The 22,838-nt window shown below is 35.9% G+C and overlaps 1 protein-coding gene across 7 annotated transcripts; it reads left to right on the top strand.

Annotated features, from left to right (window-relative positions):
* Positions 1-5,201: 5,201 nt before the first annotated feature.
* LOC112459560 (A-kinase anchor protein 9-like) lies at positions 5,202-21,686 on the top strand. 7 transcript variants are annotated; one of them, XM_025023735.1, is made up of 19 exons: positions 5,202-5,664; positions 5,968-6,093; positions 6,194-6,451; positions 7,771-7,941; positions 8,009-8,344; positions 8,446-9,885; positions 9,995-10,480; positions 10,854-10,988; positions 11,297-11,568; positions 11,908-12,575; positions 12,788-12,915; positions 13,763-13,816; positions 14,895-15,062; positions 15,869-15,937; positions 16,462-16,776; positions 16,855-19,697; positions 19,905-20,640; positions 20,827-21,200; positions 21,569-21,686. In XM_025023735.1, the coding sequence occupies exons 1-19, from the start codon at positions 5,602-5,604 to the stop codon at positions 21,588-21,590; spliced, it is 8,664 nt and encodes a 2,887-aa protein (XP_024879503.1). In that variant the 5' UTR covers positions 5,202-5,601; the 3' UTR covers positions 21,591-21,686. The 7 variants fall into 7 exon arrangements, with proteins under 7 accessions (XP_024879503.1, XP_024879504.1, XP_024879502.1 ...); XM_025023736.1 differs by having other exon boundaries at positions 13,760-13,816; positions 15,872-15,937; XM_025023734.1 differs by having other exon boundaries at positions 13,760-13,816.
* The last annotated feature ends 1,152 nt before the right edge of the window (positions 21,687-22,838 follow it).

The following is a 22,838-nucleotide window of genomic DNA, read 5'->3' as shown; positions in this document are numbered from 1 at the left end:
CTTCGATACTTCAACCTTCGAACTTCCAACTTTAAAACTTAGAAAGAATTCGAAAAAATCTTCGAAGTTGTCAAAAGTAGCGGCCCAGTTCCGACATTACTAGCATCGCGAGATATTCTGGATTGGGCGTATTTCCGCTTCGCGTGACATTTGACACGTTTAAATTTACACAAGTGCGATTCTTCGAAGCTTCGCGCTCGGATGTTCCCGGATGTCCCCGAATTCTTCGCGCAGATTTGAAGTTAATTTCCTTAGTAAAAATTTTGAAGAAGATCATTTCTTATTAATTTCTTATAACATTGACTTCTGGTATTTCAGTAAGCCAGAAGTTAAAATACCATTAAAATATTTTAAATTGAAGAAACGAATAACATTTATTCGTCATTTATTTGCGTTAACTTAATATAAAAGAGCCCATTATTCTGTGTGATTTAGAGCTAGAGCAGAGCTAGAGTCAGCGCAGCGACGTTTTCGCTAATGAAAATTGACCCTTTTCTCAAGGATCAACGTTACATTGTTTACTTCCCGTTTGTTCTGACATTCGGCATAATTGAACAATTGTGTTCAATTGTGAACAAGGACGGCGCTCGTGTTTCGCGTATCCAAAAAATTAACAATAACACCGGTAAGCTTCATTTAAATCCTAGCAAATCGAGAAAATCTTTTTAATTCAAATCGGTTGTGCAATAAATGCGTAACTTTAGAAAGACAAATGCGATAAATATGAAATATCTTGATATCTGCGACTGATAACAAGTACAAATAAGACCTCTTCAATCTTTGTTGCGATTGTGGCAAACGCAGTAGTAAGCCCGTTCGTGAGCGCCGTTTTATCTGCCATCGAATTATTATCTAAAACCCTTTGGGTTGCAGGACTGAGAATCTCTAGCGGCAAGTGTCGACACAGTAGCGATCGAAAATTATGCGTAATGACAGTTTGCAAAACGCCCGGCAGTCATCGACCACCATCGTACACGCGCGTGTGATGAGTCACTTTCGTTAATCGTAAGCGCATTCCGTTTTTCGAATGACACAGCGCGTCCGCGGGTTGGTTGGATCATTAGAGCGAGTCATTAATTCTCCGTTCAATCCCCCCGCTCGCAGAGATAAACGATGTAGCAGAATATTTAAATAAATATTCAATCGATTACTGATCACCTCTATAAACCGCCGTGTAATCTTCTATTGATGGTGATCTATCGATTCGAACCAGCATCAATTGCATCTTTAATGAACCGGAAAAGTGACCGAATTGAAAGACGGACTAAACGCATCTAAACAACTCCAATGTCTTCCGTGTTTGATATTTGATACTGAAGTAGATAACAGTGTTTCGTAATTCAATTTCTCCCGATTGACTATAAAGATCCACTTTCTTGATCGACTGAACGTGATTTTAATCGCTATTTGTCAATAATTTGACAATTATTTATTGATATTATATTTCCTTGAAATATCATCAATTACATGCTTGAGCTTTAAGAAAATTAGTTAATATACAATTAATTAAGATTGCTTATTAATAATTGGTAGAAAAGTGATGGTTTTATTAAATGAAAATTCACTCGCTAAATTTCATTGTTGCAGTTTCAACTTTTATTAATTATATAATATATAATTAAATAAGATTGCTTATATATAATTAATAGCGAAGTAACGATACTTTGTTTTGCTGAGTGGGGATTTTTAATCGTTAAAATTTATCCGTTACAATTTTAACTTTCAGCCTACAGAAGCACGTTTACATAATATTCTTTCGTAGTTCTCGAGTGTATCGGCAAATATTTGAGTGGAATAAATCGAGCGCCGAATTTATCTTCTCAAGGGGCATTGCGCTCAACTTTGCACACATGTGCGTGACACATCATTGCGAGTGCCCGCATCGTTAAACGCGTCCATCCATATAGTAACTATAGTAAGAACAGTAGAAGCCGCCGTTACAACCGCAATAGCTGCGTGTCTGTAAAGCAGGAACTTCCGTCGAAATAGAGGCGAATTGAACTACCTTTACGCTTCGTGAATTTCGCATTATCTCTCATTCGCCGCGCTCGATCCTTGATAGACCGGAACGATCGAATTAAGACTGCACGAAGGAGCGATGCGTAGGAGTGCGTGTGAAAAACAACGCGGAACGACGCGACGTGTCATTGGATTAATATCCGGAATCGGATACGTATACGGAAACTCTGCTGATTGAGTCGATAATGATATAGATCCAGGTACCTATATAACAAGCAAATCTTGTAATTGACAACGGGAAAAAAGAAGAGAGAAAAAGAGTGTGAAAAAAACTGGGGGACTCAGATCTATCAAGCTATCTCGAAAGGAACACTTTCTTCCAAAAGATTTTAAATAATTATATCATATAAAGGGCCGAATAGCTTCGAATATGATTAGAAATTGAAAAATTTGCAAAAATCTTGAGAGATTCTTGTAAATTTTGTGTTTGAATTTTTAAGATGTGAAACACATTCTTAAAAATAAAATTGCTTTCTACGATTACGTATAAAGCAGAAAGTAAGTTGAAATAACAATATAAAATGATATGAAAGGAAGAAAACATTTTTAAAGCATTCAAGAAAGTTCTACGACTTTCAATGCCTTCAAAATTTATAGGATATTTCTTTTGTTAAATCTTTTGTTTCAATTTTTATAAACTTCGTTATTGTAACATATTGTAAGACAGTTATAATTCTTCTTTTAAATGTTCTATTGCAAATTTCGTGTTAGAAACAGATCTATACTGACTGATTATTATATATCATTATATACAAATTGCAAAAGGAAACAATGAATTTCTTGGCTTCTTTTTACGGTCAAGATTATATGGAATTTATGTTACCGGTTTCCGGCCTTACAAAAGGTAAACGACACCAGCGATTATCTTCTCCTATGTAAATAATCTATATTTCCACGAAATATTCAGTAATATTTTTTGCAAGTTCTTCAATATTATATTTATAATGCTTTTTGTTTATACAATGCGATTTGAATGCAAATTATCGTTATATAATGAATCAGATATACGTTAAATTACGATACATATTTTATTGTTTAATGATACAAACATGAGTGATGATATAACCGAACTATTTATCATTTCATGCGAATTCCGCAGAGAAAGTATGAACTGCGGCATAAATTTCCGCTTCGTGAACACTGAATGAATGCGGTAATTCACTCGTATATTTATCATCCTTTTATCAGATAAGCGAGTAGTTTCGTTGTAGCAGCCGTCCCTCATTCGAAGACATCAAAGAGCCAGTCCTGCTGCAAAACATATGTACGATCGGAGATTCTGGAGATAACTGAAAAAAAAATCTCTCATCGAATAACACATTAGCTTTTCATGTGCCCTGTGCAAGATTTTATTTTTGTGTCCCTTAATTTTTAGAGGGAAAAATAATAAAACAAGTACGATATAACAAGAATTTTTGTATACACAAGAAATGTTCAATATCATTTACATGTATTTAGACATAAAAATAATTGCACTTTTCTAGCTTTCATTTTAGTAAATTGATTACATGTGTATTATCATAATTAATCAATATCTTTAGCGATATTATATTTAATCAAAATTATGGAAAGACTCTATAATCTCTTAATATTAAAATCAGGGAAAATAGTCCTAATCGTATATATATAATATAGTATAGTATACTATACTATATTAAAAATTGAAGTTTTACGGTAGTTACTAAACTCAATTAATGATGGATGTGTAAACTTATAGCGAATTTAATTGATGCACTCAGGGCGCATTGGTGCTTAGAGCTTTTGTACACTAATCTAACTTCTAATCTTTAAAGTAAAATGCAAATATCTCGATAAAATGCCTAATACATGTTTTAGATCGATCTGATCAGATGGAAAAGAGAAGCGTCTCTATTTTATTAATAATTTTTTACGACATATCTTTGCCTTAAAAAAAAAACATTATTTTATTCTTATAAGATTGACAAATTATTAGCAATTCGTCTTTATTATTTATTTATATTCACGGTTTTCAAATTTCATTGAATATTAACTGAATATATCAATTGAAAGAACTGATATATACTGAAAGCACGCGAGTTTCCCGGAACTTTTATACCGTTATAAAGTGTTTATAAATACGTACAGTTATAAGAATAGCAAAAGGTTACTGGGCAACACGTTATTACGTTATTTACGCTGTTCGCAGTAAATTGATAACGGAAGTTCAGCGAAAGGGGAATTTGCTTGATAAGAATTCGAGTTCTCAAGAAAAGTTGAATTAATCTTATAGATTACCCGGTAAACACACACACATACACGTCAACTTTATAAGAGAGACATTACATCAATATTATAATTTCTTTTTCCCGGGTAGCGAGAGTAAACTTTTCTTATAATTGCATGGATTAAAAATTTTTATTATTTATGTGTTCGCACATTTTAAAGCGAAATAAAGCATGATTGTTTAACAAGATAAAGATAATTAAAAGTTTGCTCGGTACTCGCTTTTTAAATGTTACATTATAAAAAATCTATATAAATATTCGATTATTTATATGAAATTTTTAACTGAAATCGTAATAGAATTATTAGAAAATAAAATAAATTTTATTTAGCGTAAATATATAATTAATAAAATAACCAAGATGTATAAAAGCTCTGTATATAATTACAAACTCAAGATGTAAAATAAATGCTTATCATGATTGTGCATTTATATTTCGAAGAGAGAAAGAAATTTAGATGCACAAAACGATAATAAGAAAATATATCGAATGCGAAAATAAATCCTAAATAAATAGTGCATTATTTTGGAAGAAACTACAAACAAATAATAAATTAAATTATTACGTCGCTGTTTTATTTCATGAGCGTCGGTAAAGTCGCGATCGATATCATAGAGATACTACTGATACCGTTTTTATCAGGATAGCGATCATGTAACTTTTTCCCCAGAGCGGAAACGTGAAAAGTGAAAAGTTTCATGTAACTATCTCTTTCTATTGATGTTGAATAGAAAGAGATAAACGTTTCATTTTTCACGTTTCCGTCCTAGGGGAAAAGATACATATAGGGGTCGATTCTGTATCTTGGGACGAGGTGAAAATTACAAAAGTGAGGAAATTCACTTGAGAATCTACAATTTCATTTGTCGAAATCTAAATAAATCTGCAATGTTCACTTTTGTAATTATTTTCACCTCGTCTCAAAATACAGAATCGACCTCTTGATCGATCCCCTAAATCGAATCTCGAGATTCTCGAGTAGCTTTTGCTCGTCGTGTAGGTTAGGTTGGCACGACTGACTGCCGCGCGAGTCGCGACCGTTTTAGACCAAGACCAACCGCCTTTCCAACCGCTTTCATCGAGCATTTTAATTAACTCTGAATACTCCGCGGAGGCAGTCCGGAAGTTCGTGCTTTTATTGCTTGATCGGGCGAGGCAAGTGATACCGCGTTTACGAGTGAAGGCCGCATGACAGCTGGCAGTCAAGCCTAATCAGCGCGGAGGCGTAAAATTTGAAATGTAGCAGGTTACAAGCTGACGAACGCGTGGCTGACGACTACTTTATTTTGTGTTGTTTTGCACCCTTCATGCACGCCGACTCGCGAGTTCCGTCGAGATGAGTGCGACGCAGGACGAGGACGAGCGCAGAAGACGCTCGCTGGAGGCCGGCAGAGAAATGGTAAGGGTTTCTTCTTGTTTTTTTCCTTCCTTTCCTTCCTTTCCTTCCATTACCAATATCGTCTCTATTGTGCGCTACTGCAGCTTGCTCGAATTGGAGCTGCTTGTTTATATTGTTTACCTTTAGACCGTTAGAGGATGGGCAGGCTTTTTGTTGAAGTGTTATACTACGAAAAATAAGCTCCTCGTGGAGCCTAAAAATAGGCTTCCCAGCCTCTAAAGGTTAATTTTGCGTTATGCGCGTTGTCCATTTTGTCATTCGTAATTAACGCCTGAGATTCGTAATTGTATTAACTTGTTACAGTTGGAGAAGTACAAGGTGAAAAGATCGACCAAGGACAAGGGCGCCGGCATGGAGCAAATAGAACAATCCGACGACGAGAACGAGAAGTTGCACAACGAGAAGTCTATGCTTCATAAAGAATCTGGGGTAAGAGGAAAAGATATAATTTTTGCATGTCTGAATGTTTATTCGATTTGCGACGTTTCTACGTAAATTACATTACATTTGTCTTCTGTCGCTGTATTAGGTAACCGAAGGCATATCCTCCAGGGACGTAACGCACAGCAGCGTCAGTATAAGCGAGGGAGAGGCCGATGCCGATTTGGAAGGATTAGCAGGGCGAGTCGCAGAGCTCGAGGAATTACTCCAAGGAAAGGAAGCTATAGTCGGAGCCTTAAATGCAGAGATCGATCACTTACGAGCGGAGACGGCCTCCCCAAACTCTTCACAAAGCCAGGCTAGCAGTACACATGGCAGGGATATTATATCTTTGTATCACATAAAAGTAAGTACATTACATCTCTTTGTCTATCAATGTTTGAGATCGCGGTAATTCGCACCAAAATTTGCTTTCGATTGCATGCCTGTACTCGCACGCTTTCAATAAATGAGAATTTTGCCTGAAATGAGTTGTATTGCTCTTAAGTTATAGCATGGATTTTTTTTTATCATTCGTATTCCGGAAAGTTCGCTGACATTCCTTCGTCAACAACAAAGTCGAGCAACCGCTCTCACACGCGAAAAAATCCATGCTATAAACATTGCGATTGAAAACAAACAACGATCTCCTCGGATCGTCGAACGAAAAGCCGTGAGTTCGATAAGACGCCGATAGCCAATCACTCTTCCGAAATCCGAGCTCCGCGCATGTTGGGTGCGAACGTTTCCGCGGGCGACCCTTGGCCATCAATGACGCACCGAGTCCTCTAATATCCTTCAACGCGAACTTTAATATTTTTAAACGCGATGAATGGTGATTAGCCCGGAGAGAGAGAGCCTCGTCTCGGAGATAATAAAGGTTCGCCGCCGCGTCGAGGAGGCTCTCTTCTCGAAGTTCACCCGCTCAGTTCACTTGTATCACCGCTCGTGCAACCGCTTAAACTTTATTCGCGATCCACTTCTGATATCGACTCTGCTTGTGCTACTAACTTAGCCGCTTTTCGCTTCCGCGTGCGCGCTACCACTCACGGCACTTAACTTTTCTCTAAATAGTTGTACATACGTTCAGACTTTAAATATACTGTGCTTTATTTTATTGTATTTCTGTACTTACTGTTTTTTTATGGTCGTTCTGTTACCTCGCGCTACCGCGTGCTCTAGAACAATAGACGTAACTTTCTAATCTTTAATGAACATTTATTTGAAAAACATTTCTATAATTAATATGATATTTCTTTTTTAAATGTATTTAATAAAATATAATTTTTTAAAGTGAAAAGGTCGTGAGATAAATGAACGGGAAAGAATATTATCACATAAAATATAATTTATTATTAGTTGATCAAAGTTAGCAGAAAGTTTCAAACTGCACAGTTTTTCTTTTTATATCATTATATATTGGCCGAGGAAGATTTTGTGTAGATTGGATGATAATAAATCATATTTTATGTAATAATATTATTTTCTGCTCACATTTATTATCCCATGACTTTTCCATTATGCTTTTGCAAATATGAGCCTGATCTTAGTTTATTAATTTCATATTTTACTTTCAGTAATAATAGTAGTTACACTTTTAACTCTAATGATAATTTAGATAAATAATAGTTTTATATTGTTATAAGATGATTGGAACTAAATAACGTTGTGCTTTTCATAAAACAGTTACAGGAGTTTGAAAAGGCAGTAAATCAACGCGACAACCTGATAGAGCACTTAACGTCATCTTTAGAGCAGGCATTATCTGCTAGAGATGCTGTAACAGCGCAGCTTAATGCCTTAAACTCAATGCAGCTCAACAATCCTGCAATAAATAACATGAACTTACAGCAAAAGGTAAATAATGCACTTCATATTTTTACATCTTGCAGTTATTAATAATCTTGCCAATCTAATATTTTAGATTGAGGTCCTGGAAACGACGATGAGCGAACAGGAAGCGTTAATTCGTCAATTAAACGCGAAGTTGACGGACATTCGTGAGCATGTGCAAACATTGGAGATAGAGAGGGAAACGCGAAACGCAGAAATCAATGATTACAAAATACAAATAAATAATCTAAACGAGCAAATTCGCCTTGGCGCCGCAGAGAAGAATCTGAATATCGACGAGACACTGGAGCAACAGAGACAATATGAGGCACGTGTTGATAAAATTAAACAGGACATGCAGCATATCTTAGACAAATTTACTACTGTGACAAACGCTAATGCTATACGCCACCAGCAAGAGTTAAAGGTAAGCATTTCATGAGAATAAAATTATCAACGAGCTGTTATAGTAATTAAAAAAATAGGTCGTGGCTATATTGATTTTTCATTCAAATATTGTATTCGTAGGAATTAACTTCGAAGAACCAGGCTGAAATTTTGAATTTAAAAGCCAAGCACGATGAGTGCATGAAAATATTGAAGGACGAAAACAAAACGTTGGCCGATCGTTTAAACAAGGAATTGCCAGATTTGGAGAGCAGGCATGCCAAGGAATTGTCTGTCTTTCAGGCGCAGTTAGCTCATTATAAGAAAACCGTCGAGGCGTTGAAGCTAGAATTGGTGAACCACACCGAGTCGCAGAAGGTCGCGCAGTCGGAGGTTCAATTTTATAAAATGAAAATAGACGAATTGAAATTCGAGGCTGAAAACGAACGACGTATGCAAAACTTGCATTTCCAGAAGGAGAAGGACTTGTTAAATGAACAGATCACACTGCACAAAATTCAGTTGGAAGATATGACCTCGAAGCATATCACATCAATGAGCATCTTGGAATCCAAGGAAAGTATCGAGCGATCATTAGAACAGGCTTTATCGAATGCCGCTGCTCTAAAGCAGGAAAATGATACTTTAAAGTTCAAACTGGACGATCTTTCGTGCAGATATTCCACAGCCCAATCGATCATTGAAAGCAGTCAGTTAAACGACAGGACTCTGAGCGGTAAATTCAACGATATGGAAAAGTCCTTGTCACGATTTGACATTACGAGCGTAAGCACTGTCAGTGAACTTGGGGAAACTATGTATAAGACCTTCGATGAGGAGGTTATGAAATATCAGATGACGAGGCGAAAGCTTGAGGAGAAGATGGAAACGGAAAGGCTACTGATTGAGAAAGTTCGGACTCTTGAAGCAGACTTAATTAAAGCTAATAATGAACTAGAACAAGCTGACGAAAAAACGAGGAAGACGGAAACGCAGTGCGAGAAATTGAGGGATGGCTTGGCTCACGCGTGGGCACAGTGCGCCGAATTTGAAGAAAGATTGAATCAGACTCTAACGATGAGCGATAGTAGTAAAGTTAACATTTCCCTGAACAGCACGATTTCATCCAAATATCTTAAAGAGAACCAGAGCCAGGATGATGATAGCGCATTAAATCAAAATGTGGCAAGTCAGAAGAAAGTTTTGGAACCGAATATTGCCGGCACGTTAACGGATAAATATCTGAAAAACAACGAGAACTTGTATAAGGAGCTGCAACAAATTCTAGAAGGCGAGTCAAGTTCGGATGAAGTTAAGTTAAAGTTATCTCGTTATTACGCTCTATGCGAGAAAATAGCCACCGATAAGACGCAGTCCTCGGCGGAGAATGCCACTTTGCAGAAACAACAGGACAGCGAATGCTCGCTGCAAAAATCCTTGGAAAACTTGTGGGCGGAGAAAGAGGTGCTGAGTCGGGAAATCGAGGAGATGGTGCATCGACATAAAGAAGAACTGGATTCCGTTAAAGTGGATTCTGCGAAAGAAATTCAGAGACTACGTTCGTTGCTGCAGAATTTCAAGGCAAGTCATTATTATTTTTATTCTAATTCGATCTGATATTTGTGTCTATATTTTTTACATTGTTGAGCAGGATATATTTTATTTTAAAGTATATTTTTTGTTCCTTAAGGATGGTAATGCAAGCCTAAACGATTTGAGAACCGAACTCGAAGTACGTCATGCCAAAGAGATGGAGGAACTGAGGACATACTTCGAGCGGAAATGCTTGCAGATGGAAAAACAATATTCCGAGGAAATCTTCAGTCAACAATCGAAACGGATTTCCGATAACGATAGTGAAACCGAGGAGCTGACAGACGATCTGTATTTTGGTGGTGCCGGAGATTGCTTAAATGTCTCGAACTCCCGAGCGGCTACACCTAGCGCTATCGAGGAATCCCTGAGGAGTAAGATCCTAGACGCACGTCTCGAGTCGGAATATGAGGGCAGCATTCGAGCGTTACGACAGGAATTAGAAGACAAAGTAAATGAAATTCAGAATATCAAGGCTGATTACAAGAAAGCGATCGACGAACAGAAAGAACTATACGAGTGTCAAATTTGCGACATCGAGATAAAACTGAAGCATGCATTGACTGTACCTACTATGCACCAGGTGAGGAAAAATTGTCCACTTATATATGAGTTTGCTTTAATAATACCGATTTGTCGACAATTCTTGTCGATAACGTACTGAATGTTTATGTATGAAACTAGACGCATGGTGTGATCGGTATGTGTTAATGTATTGTAATACATTTCTCATCTTATTGTCAATTTCGATCTCCACGATCTTTTGTGATCTGTAATTGTCTGTGTCTATGCTTTCGTACATTGTAATTGATTGTATTTCGTTTATTGTAATTGATACATTTTTCATTACTGTGTAGCAATGAAATAGATTATTTGTGCTATTTCAGTAACTTATATTGAAATGCGAATTTACTTGTGACTAACATACCGCTGTGTGATTTCCTATTTGCATGTAGTATTGTCAGACAGAATGGGAAGCGTTGGAAAATGGTGAATTGTCCAGCCTGCGTGATGCGTACAATCACCAATTAGAGGAGCAGATTGCGCTAGCTAGACAGGACATTGTCAACGCTCTTCAAGAACAAATTCAGGTAGATGTGGATTAAACCATTTCGGTTATGTGGAAAGATCGTGGGACAATAAACAGAAAAGGATAATAAATCATATTTTATGTAATAAAATTTTTTTTCTGTTCGTTTATTGTTCCACGATCTTTTCACTTTGCTTCGCAAATAGGGATCTGACCTTATTCTATCATTCCGGTTATGTTCTTGAGCAAGATAATTTCTGAATGTTACTGTATGTGTGTTCTCGTACAAACTTTGACTAATAAGCATTATCTAGATATATTTATTAGGAGCTATGATGACGTTTACTGTAAAATTTATTATAATTGCAGACACTATTATCAGTAGAGGCTGACAAAGAAACTAATTGGCCGGCCGAATTACTCGAATTGCGAGATAAATTTACCAGCAACGCCAAACAAGAAATTGAGGAATTAAAAAAGATACATAGTGCCGAATTAGCTCATCTAAAGGACGAACACAGCTGCATTGTAACACGAATCCTTGAACAACATGAAAAGGAAATTGCCAGTTTTAAATCGAATATCGTCGACAACCGAGAAGTTAGTTGTGTCGGAGTGTCAGAAAATATCATGAAGGAAAGGTAATTGATAAGTATTGAAACGATTATTTTTGGTTTAACAGATAAAAAACATAATCGTTTAAATAAAAATGTTTAGTACTAAAATATTAAATATTTAGATTGACACATACACTGAAAATAAGTCATTAAGACTCGGGTACACCAACACGTCGCATAACTTTAATTTTAGCTTATAACTCACTCTTCGTCTCTTTCTAAAGAAGACAGTTGAGCTAAGATTAAAATTATGCGACATTGGTGTAACCGGATTTAAATTAATTAAAATTAAGCTAATTACACAATTCTCCCATTCGACTCTAACGTTTCATTGCTTATGTATGTTATTTCTTTTTTTATTAGGGACAATCTGTGGAAGGCATGTGTAACCCTTAAAAATCTAATTGGAGAATTGGTTAATTACTTTGCTATCTGTGAAGAGGAAGTTAACAACACTCTGATCAACGAAGTTTTGAGAAGGCAATTGTCAGAATCCGCTTTTATCGAGGAAGAAAAATTGAGCAAGAGTGACAGCACTATTTTACCTGAAACAAAGCACAAGAATCCGTCTACCCAACAGATCAAGAGAGTCCATTTTGCTCCACAATCTAGCAAAATAACTTCCATCGTTAATAGCGACAACGAAACGTTGCAAAATTTAGTTGACGAAAATATAGACGAAATATTAAGAAAAGAATTAAAGACTTGTTTGAGACGGTTGAAGTCCGATAGCACACAAATCTTCAATCTTTCGTTATCTGATGTCGAGGACAAGGTCGCATTGTCGTCAAATGAGAATCTCTTAGCAAGCCAAGTTAACGAAGAGCTCTCCTTGAAACTGAATCACGCTGAGGCCTTGATAATAAACTATCAAGAACAAATAGAACGACTAAAATTACATATATTCGAACTTCAGCGTAAGTTGCTTAACGCAGAAAGTAAAAAAGAAGTCGTCACGGAAGGATACGGCGAAAGCGATTTTTCTAGGGGCGACATTGTGTTGCAAGATCTTTCACAAGTGCAAGAAAAAGGTAATTATACGATTTTTGTGTAAATTAATATATAATATATATATATATATATATATATATATATATATATATATATTTATTTTCTTAGTCTGTCCTTTTTTTACCCGAAGGTGTAAAGGTGGCACATAGAGTATTCTATGCTTTTTATTACTTAATGCTTATTTTATATTTTTTATTCATGTTTTTTTACGATATTTTTATTTAAATTACAGCTAGACATGTCTTGTCTAATGGCGGCGGCGACGTGTCGTATTTACTGCAATTAATAGAAGAGCTGTGCAGGCAAAATGACAAACTAATAGACGACGCGAGGAAAGAGAGGGAAGATTTACAACAACAGGTAGTTATTTATTATTTTCACTCAAAATGCATTGTTGCATGATTTCTAATTATTCGATATTGGTATGTCAGTACGGTGATGAATATTGCGGTGTATTGAAAACAACTTGTCTTTGTAATTCATTAAGTCTACATACTTCTGTATTTCCGAGCTTCGTGTTTACATTATTTACATCGTACATGTTTTACCGTGTAGCAACAATTAACACAATCATTTTTTTATTTGTATGGCACGTTTTTTTTACACAATGCAATTATGGAAAAATTTGTTTATATCATACACATATATCTACCATTAATTTAGTACTTCATTGAATAAGTATCAGGATTAGAATTATGTTGTATTATGCACAGTATTATATACAGAGTGTTTTAAGAAAGGGGGATATTTTTAGATCCTTTCATCCCAGAATTCTTAGATCTGTGTGTGTGTGTGTAATTATAGAGCTTTAAATCTCTATGTACTTGTATTTTAAACTTAAATTTAATTTTTATTTGTGTTATTTATATTCTTATACTCCATTATTTTTAAATATTTTTATTCTTGACTTTATTGAGCTTTATTAATTACATTTTGAATCTTTTAGCAGTTTAAAAGTGAACTCACTTTATTTAATCCTCACTTTTCTTTATACACCCTGTGTAAAATGATGTTCAATATTCAGTAATTTGTGAAACAGCCAGAAATTAAAACATCATGCATGGCAGTTAAACATATTAAAAAATAGTATTCGTCAGTAAAACAAGTATTCGATTAATCAATAAGAGACATCTTCCAAAATTAAAAGTGCAGAGCTCTGCGATGCAGTTTTAAAAGATTGATTGGCGTTCTATTGTCTTGCCAGCAGGTACCTTTAGAACCTACTCCTACCCCATACATTCACAGGGTTTGCTGCAAAAAGGTAAATTATAGAATTACTAATATTATTGTAAACGCTGTCCGTAAGTTACTTCCAGATCGGCTGTAATAAATTAATACGTATAACATAACATCCCGCTAATCGAGAAGTGTAAAACGAGCTTCCGTTGAAATGTAATTTATTTCATTTTTAATATTTATTCATAGTTCTAATTACACATACGTTTGTCATAGTGTTTTTAAAACATACACAATTATTACCACGTTTGTTTATTGCATGTTATTGCAAAATATAATAATTGCCTTGCATGCTATATTGTAGACATCTAAATGTGTCATGTCGCTACAATTGGACATGTCTTTTCCGTCATAGAAGAATTACTTTTTATTCTAGTGCTTATTTTATAATTGCCAAAATTTGTTGAAGCCAGAATTTTTCGTAATTCTCTAACTTTATTGTCACATATTTTTAATTAAATGGATATTTGAATATATTTGGCTTCTACATCTCAAATTCTAAAAAAAAAAGATTTTTTTATTTTTCATATTTTAGATGCTTTATTAATATTAAGTAATTTTTAACATTAAATTATATTTCTGCGTTAACATTTTGAAATAATCATTATTTTTCTTTGTTTTACTTCAACATCTGAAATTTTACTTCAACAACTGAAAGAATTTGGTACTTATCACTAACATTTTTATATTTTATCGCACTTTATTTCAGTTTGCACTATTATTTTATTTTACTATAGATGGGGAAAAGTCTAAAATAAAAGGATTATTGAATTGTTACGATTAATTTCTTACTAGAGAATATTATTTTTCTAATGATTGTAAATATATACACAAAAATTTATTTTTATTTTTATTCCTCTTAAAATATTTAAAGCATTGATCTCACTAATTTTATAAAGCGATTAAAAATCTTAAACTCTGAAAAATTTAAAAAGGACGATTATCATTTTTTTCTTATACATAGATATGTAACTGATTATCGTTACATGCAAATGATTTAAATAATGCAGCAAATGTGAATTATTAAGTTATTTACTTTTACTACATGCGTCGACGCGCGTGAGACACGATAATTATCTCTAATTACAATTACGTTTGTTTAGATTGAGGCAGCGGACAAGCAGTTACGAGCGACGCGTCGTTTTCTGGACGAGCAAGCGAGTGAGCGTGAAATGGAACGAGACGAAGCTGCGAAACAAATTCGCTTTTTGCAAGAGCAACTCAAGGAACGCGAGCGCGACAAAGAAAGAGATATGCGTATCACTTCCGAGGTAAAATTCCCGTTTATTTGTTTATTTATTTTTTTTAACAAAAAGATTTTTCGTTGAGTAAACACGATATGCTTTTTATAATCACCCGCTGTGGTTAGCTTTAGGATTTCTCAATTAATCCTTAATTAGTTCATGTCAATTGATAAAAGATATTCATATATGCTGAGGACTGCAAAACACTGTCTTAAATACGTCGGAATTTTTCTGCGATATGTATGATCGTCCTCGGAAAAATTAAAAAAAAATTATTTTGATTCTTCAAATTTAAAGAATGTTAACAGAAATATTATGCAATAATTTGGCTTACAGCTAACTAAGGATTAATTAATTTAATACAGACTTTTTTAATTCGCTATGGTAATTATTGCACTAACCAGGAAATTGCAACTGGCATAATGACTGCCATCTCTAAAACTTAACTAGGTTTCTGTGGTTCACTTAATTTAATACTTAACATAGACTTAAAACTGCTGGAAAAAGATTGCACGATATTGATCCATGAAAAATGGGTTTATTTTAGTGAAAATACTAGATAAAATCTTATAATATAAATATAAATTCTGTAATTCTAAAATTTGTACTTTGTAGAATATGCACTTTGACCAGCAGGTTTCTTAATCTAAAGTAAAAAATCATTTTTTTGAAAGCAGTATAATATAGAACATAAATTTAACTACCAATGGAAAGGGCTATTATTTTGGAAATTAATTGTATCGCCAGCAATTAGTGTCACGCATCACGACTAATTGTATTAACACAATGTTTTTTCTGCACTCTGGTTTTGGTTTTCTGTTTGTCGCACAAAGCAGTCTGAGCTATCGTCTGAAACAACTTCAAACGTCCCTGAGCTTCAAACGACTGACATCAATGCAGCTGTGAGTGTTGTATTTACTTTGATTTTTTAACTTTTTCTACAGTTTTTTCGTCATCACAGTGGGTAAGAAAAGTACCCATATGTTTGCCAAAATGCTATTTGATAAGCTATGTAACAAGTTACTGTTTACTTAATTGTCTATATATTTACAATATAATTATCTAAATGCTTTTAAATACTTTACAAATTTCTTGAACAATAAATAAAAGTGCTTAAATATGGCATAATAAAGAAGTTCAGACTACTTCTAGGTAGAATCATGTATCTTATTTATTTATCATCATTCTTGAGTAATTTTTATTTTTTAAGTCATAATTTAATTATTTTTCTTATTATTAATTAGATATGTAGTTATTTTTGTTTCTTACCCACTGTACATTAAGTTAAAATTATATAAGTAAATATACATTACACGACTCCCCATGCTTTATGTGTTGGGTCACGCTTGACTGGAGATATAGGTGATATCCTGTAAAACCGATGCGTTGATAACTCGCATATATATACATGTGATTTATGATCTAGGTGGAGGCTCTCGAATCTCAGATGAGAGAGATGTCGTCATTAATGTCCGACACCGAGGCGAAGAAGTCGGAGAAGGAGAGTGAATTGAAGGCTGCGGTGGATAAAATATGGGTCTTGCGAGAGATTATTACTGACTTAGAGCAGCAGCTGCAAGCCAAGATTGAAAAGGAGGAGTCCTTGCAAATGCAAATCAATCAACTGGAAACCGTGATAACCGCACAGACAAAGCATCAACAAGAATTGGTTCAAGAGCTGGATGCTATCAAATCTGGTACCGAGAACAGACATCTGAACGAGCAAATTAACCATTTACAAGTAAGTAAAGTGAGCAAATGTGTAAATTATAATATATGCGAGGTGAAAATAGTTACAGAATAGCTCTTTGTGTTTTAGGAGGAATTAAGTAAGCACAAGTTAAGTTCAGAGCACTTCAACGTCAATTCGTCCGTGTTGAAGCAAATAAAAGCGGAATTGCATGAGATGCAAAATCAATTGGACAAGAGAATTCGAGAGATGGAATCTGCCCACATGTGTGGTTCCAATCTAAGTTTGAGTCAGCCGAGCGAAGACGTCTCAATCAGAGAGCAAATCGACGCGACGAGATGTTTGACCCCGGAAGATCCGTCTTCACCACCGATGCTGCCGCTAGATCAAGTACTCAAGCTGAAAGACAAAATGTTGAAACACGCACGTGCCGAAGAAGTAGCTTTCAAGAGGATCAAGGACTTGGAGATGCAGTTAACAACAATGAAAAATCAAAACGAGGAATTATTAGCGGAACAAGAGATCTTGCACCAGACGGCATCTGAGCAACTGTTCCAAATCGAAGCGATGCGCGGTCGTTTGGAGCAGCACAAACAGAGCGCGCCTTTCGCTCAGAAACAAGCAACATCTCGTTTGGAATCGCAGTTGCATGAAGCTACGACAAAATATCATTCCCTGGAGCAAACTATTACCGACAAAGAGATAGAGTTGAAGGAGTTGAAAGCCCAGCTTGAAAGGACTAATCAAATGTTAGCAGAGAAAGAAGCGGAAATGGAAAATTTCGTACAGTCCGAAAATGGTGTACTGCAGAAGATCGAGCGATTAAAAGATCAATTAAAACTCGTTCAAGAGGAGAAGAAAATGCTGCAGATAAAACTTGGGACGCAGGAGCACACTCAACTAGAATTGCCACAACTGATCGACACAATGCTGGCGGATAAGAACGAGGAGATCGATCATCTAAAAGAACAGCTCTCCAAAAAGGAAAAACAATTGAATGCCTATTCATCGCTCGCTTTGGACGACGTGCAGTTAAAAGAACTAACGAAACAAGCAGAGGCCAAAAACAGTGCGCGAACATTAAGCGATATCCTCTCTATTCACTCGGAATGTGAGGAATTTCCTGAAGCTATTCGAGCGCCTAACGCGACACATGTGACATCACACAATATCTCTAGCTTTAGAGTTCCTACGTCCATGTCGAAGAACACGTTACACACGAACAGTCTCAACACTTTGGAAGCACCTTTGCTCGACCTAGATAAGATGGATACGCAAGTACCACCGTTGGATCTGCATTCCCATAGTTACAGTAATGGGAATGTCGGTCACTCGGAAATGGAGTTGCAGCGTTTCGGAGAGGAGTCAAAATCATCATCTCCCAAAAACAACGATGTTAGCGAGGATTCTCAACGAATCGAGGAATTACTGAATGAAAAAATGAAGGAGATCGAAAACATATCGAATCAACTGCAAGCTGTGCAACAGGAGCTAGACTCAAAGTCTGACCTTTTGTGCAAGTACGAGACGGAATTGACCACCTTGCAGAAACAATATCAGGACTTGCAGGACGAGTTTAAGGAGACTGTCGAAAACTTGGTGCGAGATAAAAATTTCTATAAAGGACAATACGAGTTGGCTCAAGCGTCGGAAAGTAAAATAAAGAAGGATCTGGAGGAAGTAGAAAACATCTTGAAACTGAAGACGGACGAACTCGAAGATTACAAGGATAGGATGCAGGTGAACGAAAGGATCATCACGGAATTAAACGCGAACAACACGAAGCTGAAGAGAGAGATCGAAGTTAGAGAAAAAGATCAGATGAAAAGGAGCAATTTCTTGCTGCAGGATACGACACAAGAACTACAAAGATTTAAAGAGCTCGTCCTGGATAAAGATATCGCCTTGGAGACTCTTCAAACGCGCAATATCGAGATCGAGAACGAGAACAAGCAACTATACGAATTTAAGACAAAAGTTCATGTGCGCGAGCGAGAAATCACCGAGTTACAAGACGAGATCTTACGGCTGACAGATGGTTTGAACAATCGGGATCAGGTTATTCGTAAATTGGAGGAGATGGCGAGGCGAATGAGTGACGTACAGTCGGGCACGTCCTCGCCGTCGTCCTCTAGCAACAAGGATCAAGAGATCCATCACCTGCAGGAGTTCCTAAAGGAGAAGGACAAGGTAATCAGGCAGATGAGCGATGATAGCAAGAGCTTGCAGCGAGCACTGGAGACTATAAAAAGCAAAATGAAAGAATCGGGTAATATTGTGGAACTGAGAAGAAAATTGAAGGAAGAACGTAGGCTGAACGAGGAACTGAGAGATACAGTGCAGAGGTTGCAGAAGGAGTTGCAAGATGTGTCTGCGCGACGCTCGCAGGAGGATAGCGATATCGAGGACATGGTCCAGCGAGAATTGCATCTCTCCGTACGATTGGATAAGCAACTTATGCAGGTAATTAAGAATGATGAAGTCGTGGATGGAATAGCGACCGAAGATCAAAAGACGAATGAAATACGCAAGGACAACGAATTACTAAGGAGATTAAAGGATGACTTAGAGATCGAACGAGATATAATGAGACATCAGATCGCTGAGTACGAAGATCGTATCCTGCAACTGAAAGCGGATTTGACAGAGGAGACGAAGAAGGTGGTTAAGTTGGACAAAGAACTTGTATCAGAGAGGAACGCGGTGGAGTTCTTGAGGACGCAGATAGAAGAACATCGTCGGATGGCGGAAGTAGAACGAATACGGGAGACTAAGTTAATCGAGTTCTTGCAGACAAAGTTGAAAGCCTCTCTGGAGAACGAGGAGAAACTCCATAATAATCTAGCATCGATGAGACAACAGCAGATTAATCTGGATTCACAATTGACATTCATGAGAAAATTAATGGAAGTCGAAAATGCCAGTAGAAACTTGCCGAACTTTGCTGCAACCGTTCAAAATGAATCGGACAGGTACGCGTTAATTTTTAATCTATTTTTTAATTTTTTATTACTTTTACATATTAGTTATGCTTATCTGTCTATAATCCTTCCTCGGCAAACATTGATATCTATGCCGATAGAATTTAATTACATTTTAGCAAAACAAGATAACCATGAGAGATTGATGTTGTTCCGTAAGCAATATTTTGTTTTCTAATCTTTCTTTTTATATTTAAGAACGAGCGAAAATCTTGAGGAAAGCCGCGAACATAATGTGGAACTACGAGAGAATATAAAGAAACTGGAGAACGAAATGAGTAAATACGAGAAGAAGTTAGAGATCGCAATGGAGGAACAAGAAAGACTTATCAGCAGCCTAGCGTTGACCAACGGACTGAAAGAAATCCTAGAGGCGGATCTGCGGAGAACTACAGAGGAGTTGAGAGCGCGAGAACAGGACTGTAATCACCTACAGAAGCAGCTAAAAGTATTGACCGAAAACAAAAAGCAAGATCAACGAGACGCTGAGCTGGACGAGATCAAAGAATTGCGCAGGGAGATTAACATCGCCCGGGAAGTTAGGATAGAGCTGGAGGCCGACTTAAATTGTGCGAAACAGGGACTGAAGAAGTCCTCAAACCGGGAGCTGAAGCTTGCGCGCACGGTAGATTCCTTGAAAGAGCGAGAGACGGAGCTCAATACGAGATTACTAATTTCAAAAGAAAAAGAGAGGAAACTTAAGGATTTAATTGAGAATGTCAAGGATGCCCCTGCGAGTTTCATGCAGAAAGTTAAAGAACTGAGCGAGGCAGCTGAGAAATACGCTGTCGACAAGAGTAAACTGGAGGATAAACTCGGCAAGCTGAAAATGGACAGAGAAATGTTAGTGCAACGTGTGAAATTGCTCGAGGGGCAATTGAAGAAATTGAAAATTACGCAGGCTTCGAGTCACCAGATGCCACCTATCGAGAGGGTATAAAATTTTGTTTAATTATTTGAATCTAATTATATTTAAAATTTAAATAATTCAGTATCTTAGAACTAAAAGAACAGTGGTCTAATTTATATATTTTTCATAACAATTTGTATATAGAGATTAATTAACTATAAGTCTATGCTGAAGAGTAGATAACAATAATGTGTAAATTTTGTATTCCAGTTACAAAACTTCTATGGCATGTATCTACGAGAGAGAAGCAGACGGAAAGCGCTGGTGTATCAGAAAAAGTACCTACTGTGCGTGGTCAGCAGCTATCAATATTGTGAGGAGAATACGCTATGCGTGCTCGCGCAATTGACTCGAGACCAACGTTCTTACGCGCGAAGGCCTCAGAATAGGAAGGTGCGTTTCAGGATTATTGTGTTCACGATAATCAGTGTACACAGGATGAAAAAGTTGACCAAATGCTGGCGAATGGGGAAAATCGTGGGTGCTAATGCTATCATGAGTAGTACCGACCCATTAAGTGATTTGCCACCTGTTCGGAATCTGGCATCGAATCATTCTCCGCCCGTGAGAGAAAGGGCGACAATGTAAGTCAAAACAATAATCAGGTATATTATTTTTATAAAACCTATAAAGATTTGAAAGATGATTATATATCGAAAACTTTAATAAATATCTAAATAGGATAAGCATTATTTAACAAGAAAGTATGCGCTTCTAATTTAGAAATATTACATGTTCCATTGTTTAGTTTTGTTGGAGAAAATATTATCTTATTGAAATCATGATCAGTTAGCTCAATCAATCGCTGACTCAAAAATCAGATTTTTCTATTTGTTAATGTGATTACATTAGTTCGACTGTTTGGTTAAATACGAAATGTACTTCTCGCATTTTATTTTAATTAATTATTAACATTATTAATTAACATTATATATCGAATTGTATGTTTCAGTGGAAGTAGCGAGCAGTATTAATCCAAGAAGTAAGAAATTTCCACACTCTCAAAGAGACACTCGGCTCAGTCATGGCAGAGTCTGGTACTAGTCATGTTATCTCAGAATAACATTTATAGGTATATTTTTAAAATATGTAGAAGTTTAGCTGTACAGTGTTAATATTCCGAATATCATGTTCGAATAGTATGTCATACAGTTCGCGTTTTTTTTTTTAATGGCTGCGCGATTTTTTAAGTCTTAGATTTTTGGACAAGTAAATATATTCGAAACGTGATTAATTTTGGATCCCTAAATATGTATATTTCAACATCTTAAGATTTTAGTTAAATAATGAAAGTTAATTAGCGTTTTTCTATCGAATTATAAAATTCTTGAAAATTTAAATTCTCTTATTGATACACTGCATTTAATATACTCGCGTTTTTGAAGTGGTTGAATCTTTGCAATGTGAAGTTGTCCGATTCTACTTTATCATTTATTATATTTATCATTTTTGATAAAACGCGTTCTGTGTATTGTGTGATTAAATGGCAATCGTCGACGATCGATCTGCATGGGATTTCTATTTCCGTTCGACTGCACGATTTGCAGTCCTAATTAATCATTGGCAACTAATGAAAAGAATGTAAATTTCGTCAGCTCGACCGGAAATAATTGAAACTGGGCATTTACACGGACTCTGTAATAGACTGCCGGTTTTTATACATTTTTAACTCATTACCGTTTTCATGCGAGACTTTGATTGATGCTGTCTTTCTCTTATTGATCTTGGTGATGCAAGATCTCAAAGTGTCACTTGTGAATTGCGAGAAACATGAATAATGAGACGTTATTAATAGTAAGAAGGATGTGTGCATGTAAAGTAGGTTTTAGCGTTGTAAGATACACGAGAGGCTTTTATCAAACGTCAGCGAAGTAAAAGCAATTTCTGCGTAAATCATAATCGGCTTTGAGCCATCAGACGTTGCTTTTATTTACGGTATACTGTTATTATGTAAATTATATAGATATATTGTAGGTATATTTTAAGTATAAATATGTGACTTTGTGTGCCTTGTACGCCGTAAGACGCGTTCATTATTTATTTACCAACAGATTGTAAGCTTTTTATATATCGAAAGTTGCATGTCGTTTTCTTGATGCCTGTAATAAAAAATCAATTTTTTTAATATCTATGTTGAACTTTTGTTAAATATGAAAACCACGATGTGGTCTTCATATTTAATCACAACAAGATTATTCCCCGCCACTCGGAATGAAGACATT

Source organism: Temnothorax curvispinosus, unplaced genomic scaffold (assembly GCF_003070985.1).
Source record: "Temnothorax curvispinosus isolate PA1 unplaced genomic scaffold, ASM307098v1 QBEX01009904.1, whole genome shotgun sequence".
Taxonomy (NCBI): Eukaryota; Metazoa; Arthropoda; class Insecta; order Hymenoptera; family Formicidae; genus Temnothorax; species Temnothorax curvispinosus.
This window is presented reverse-complemented; position numbering and strand designations above follow the sequence as displayed.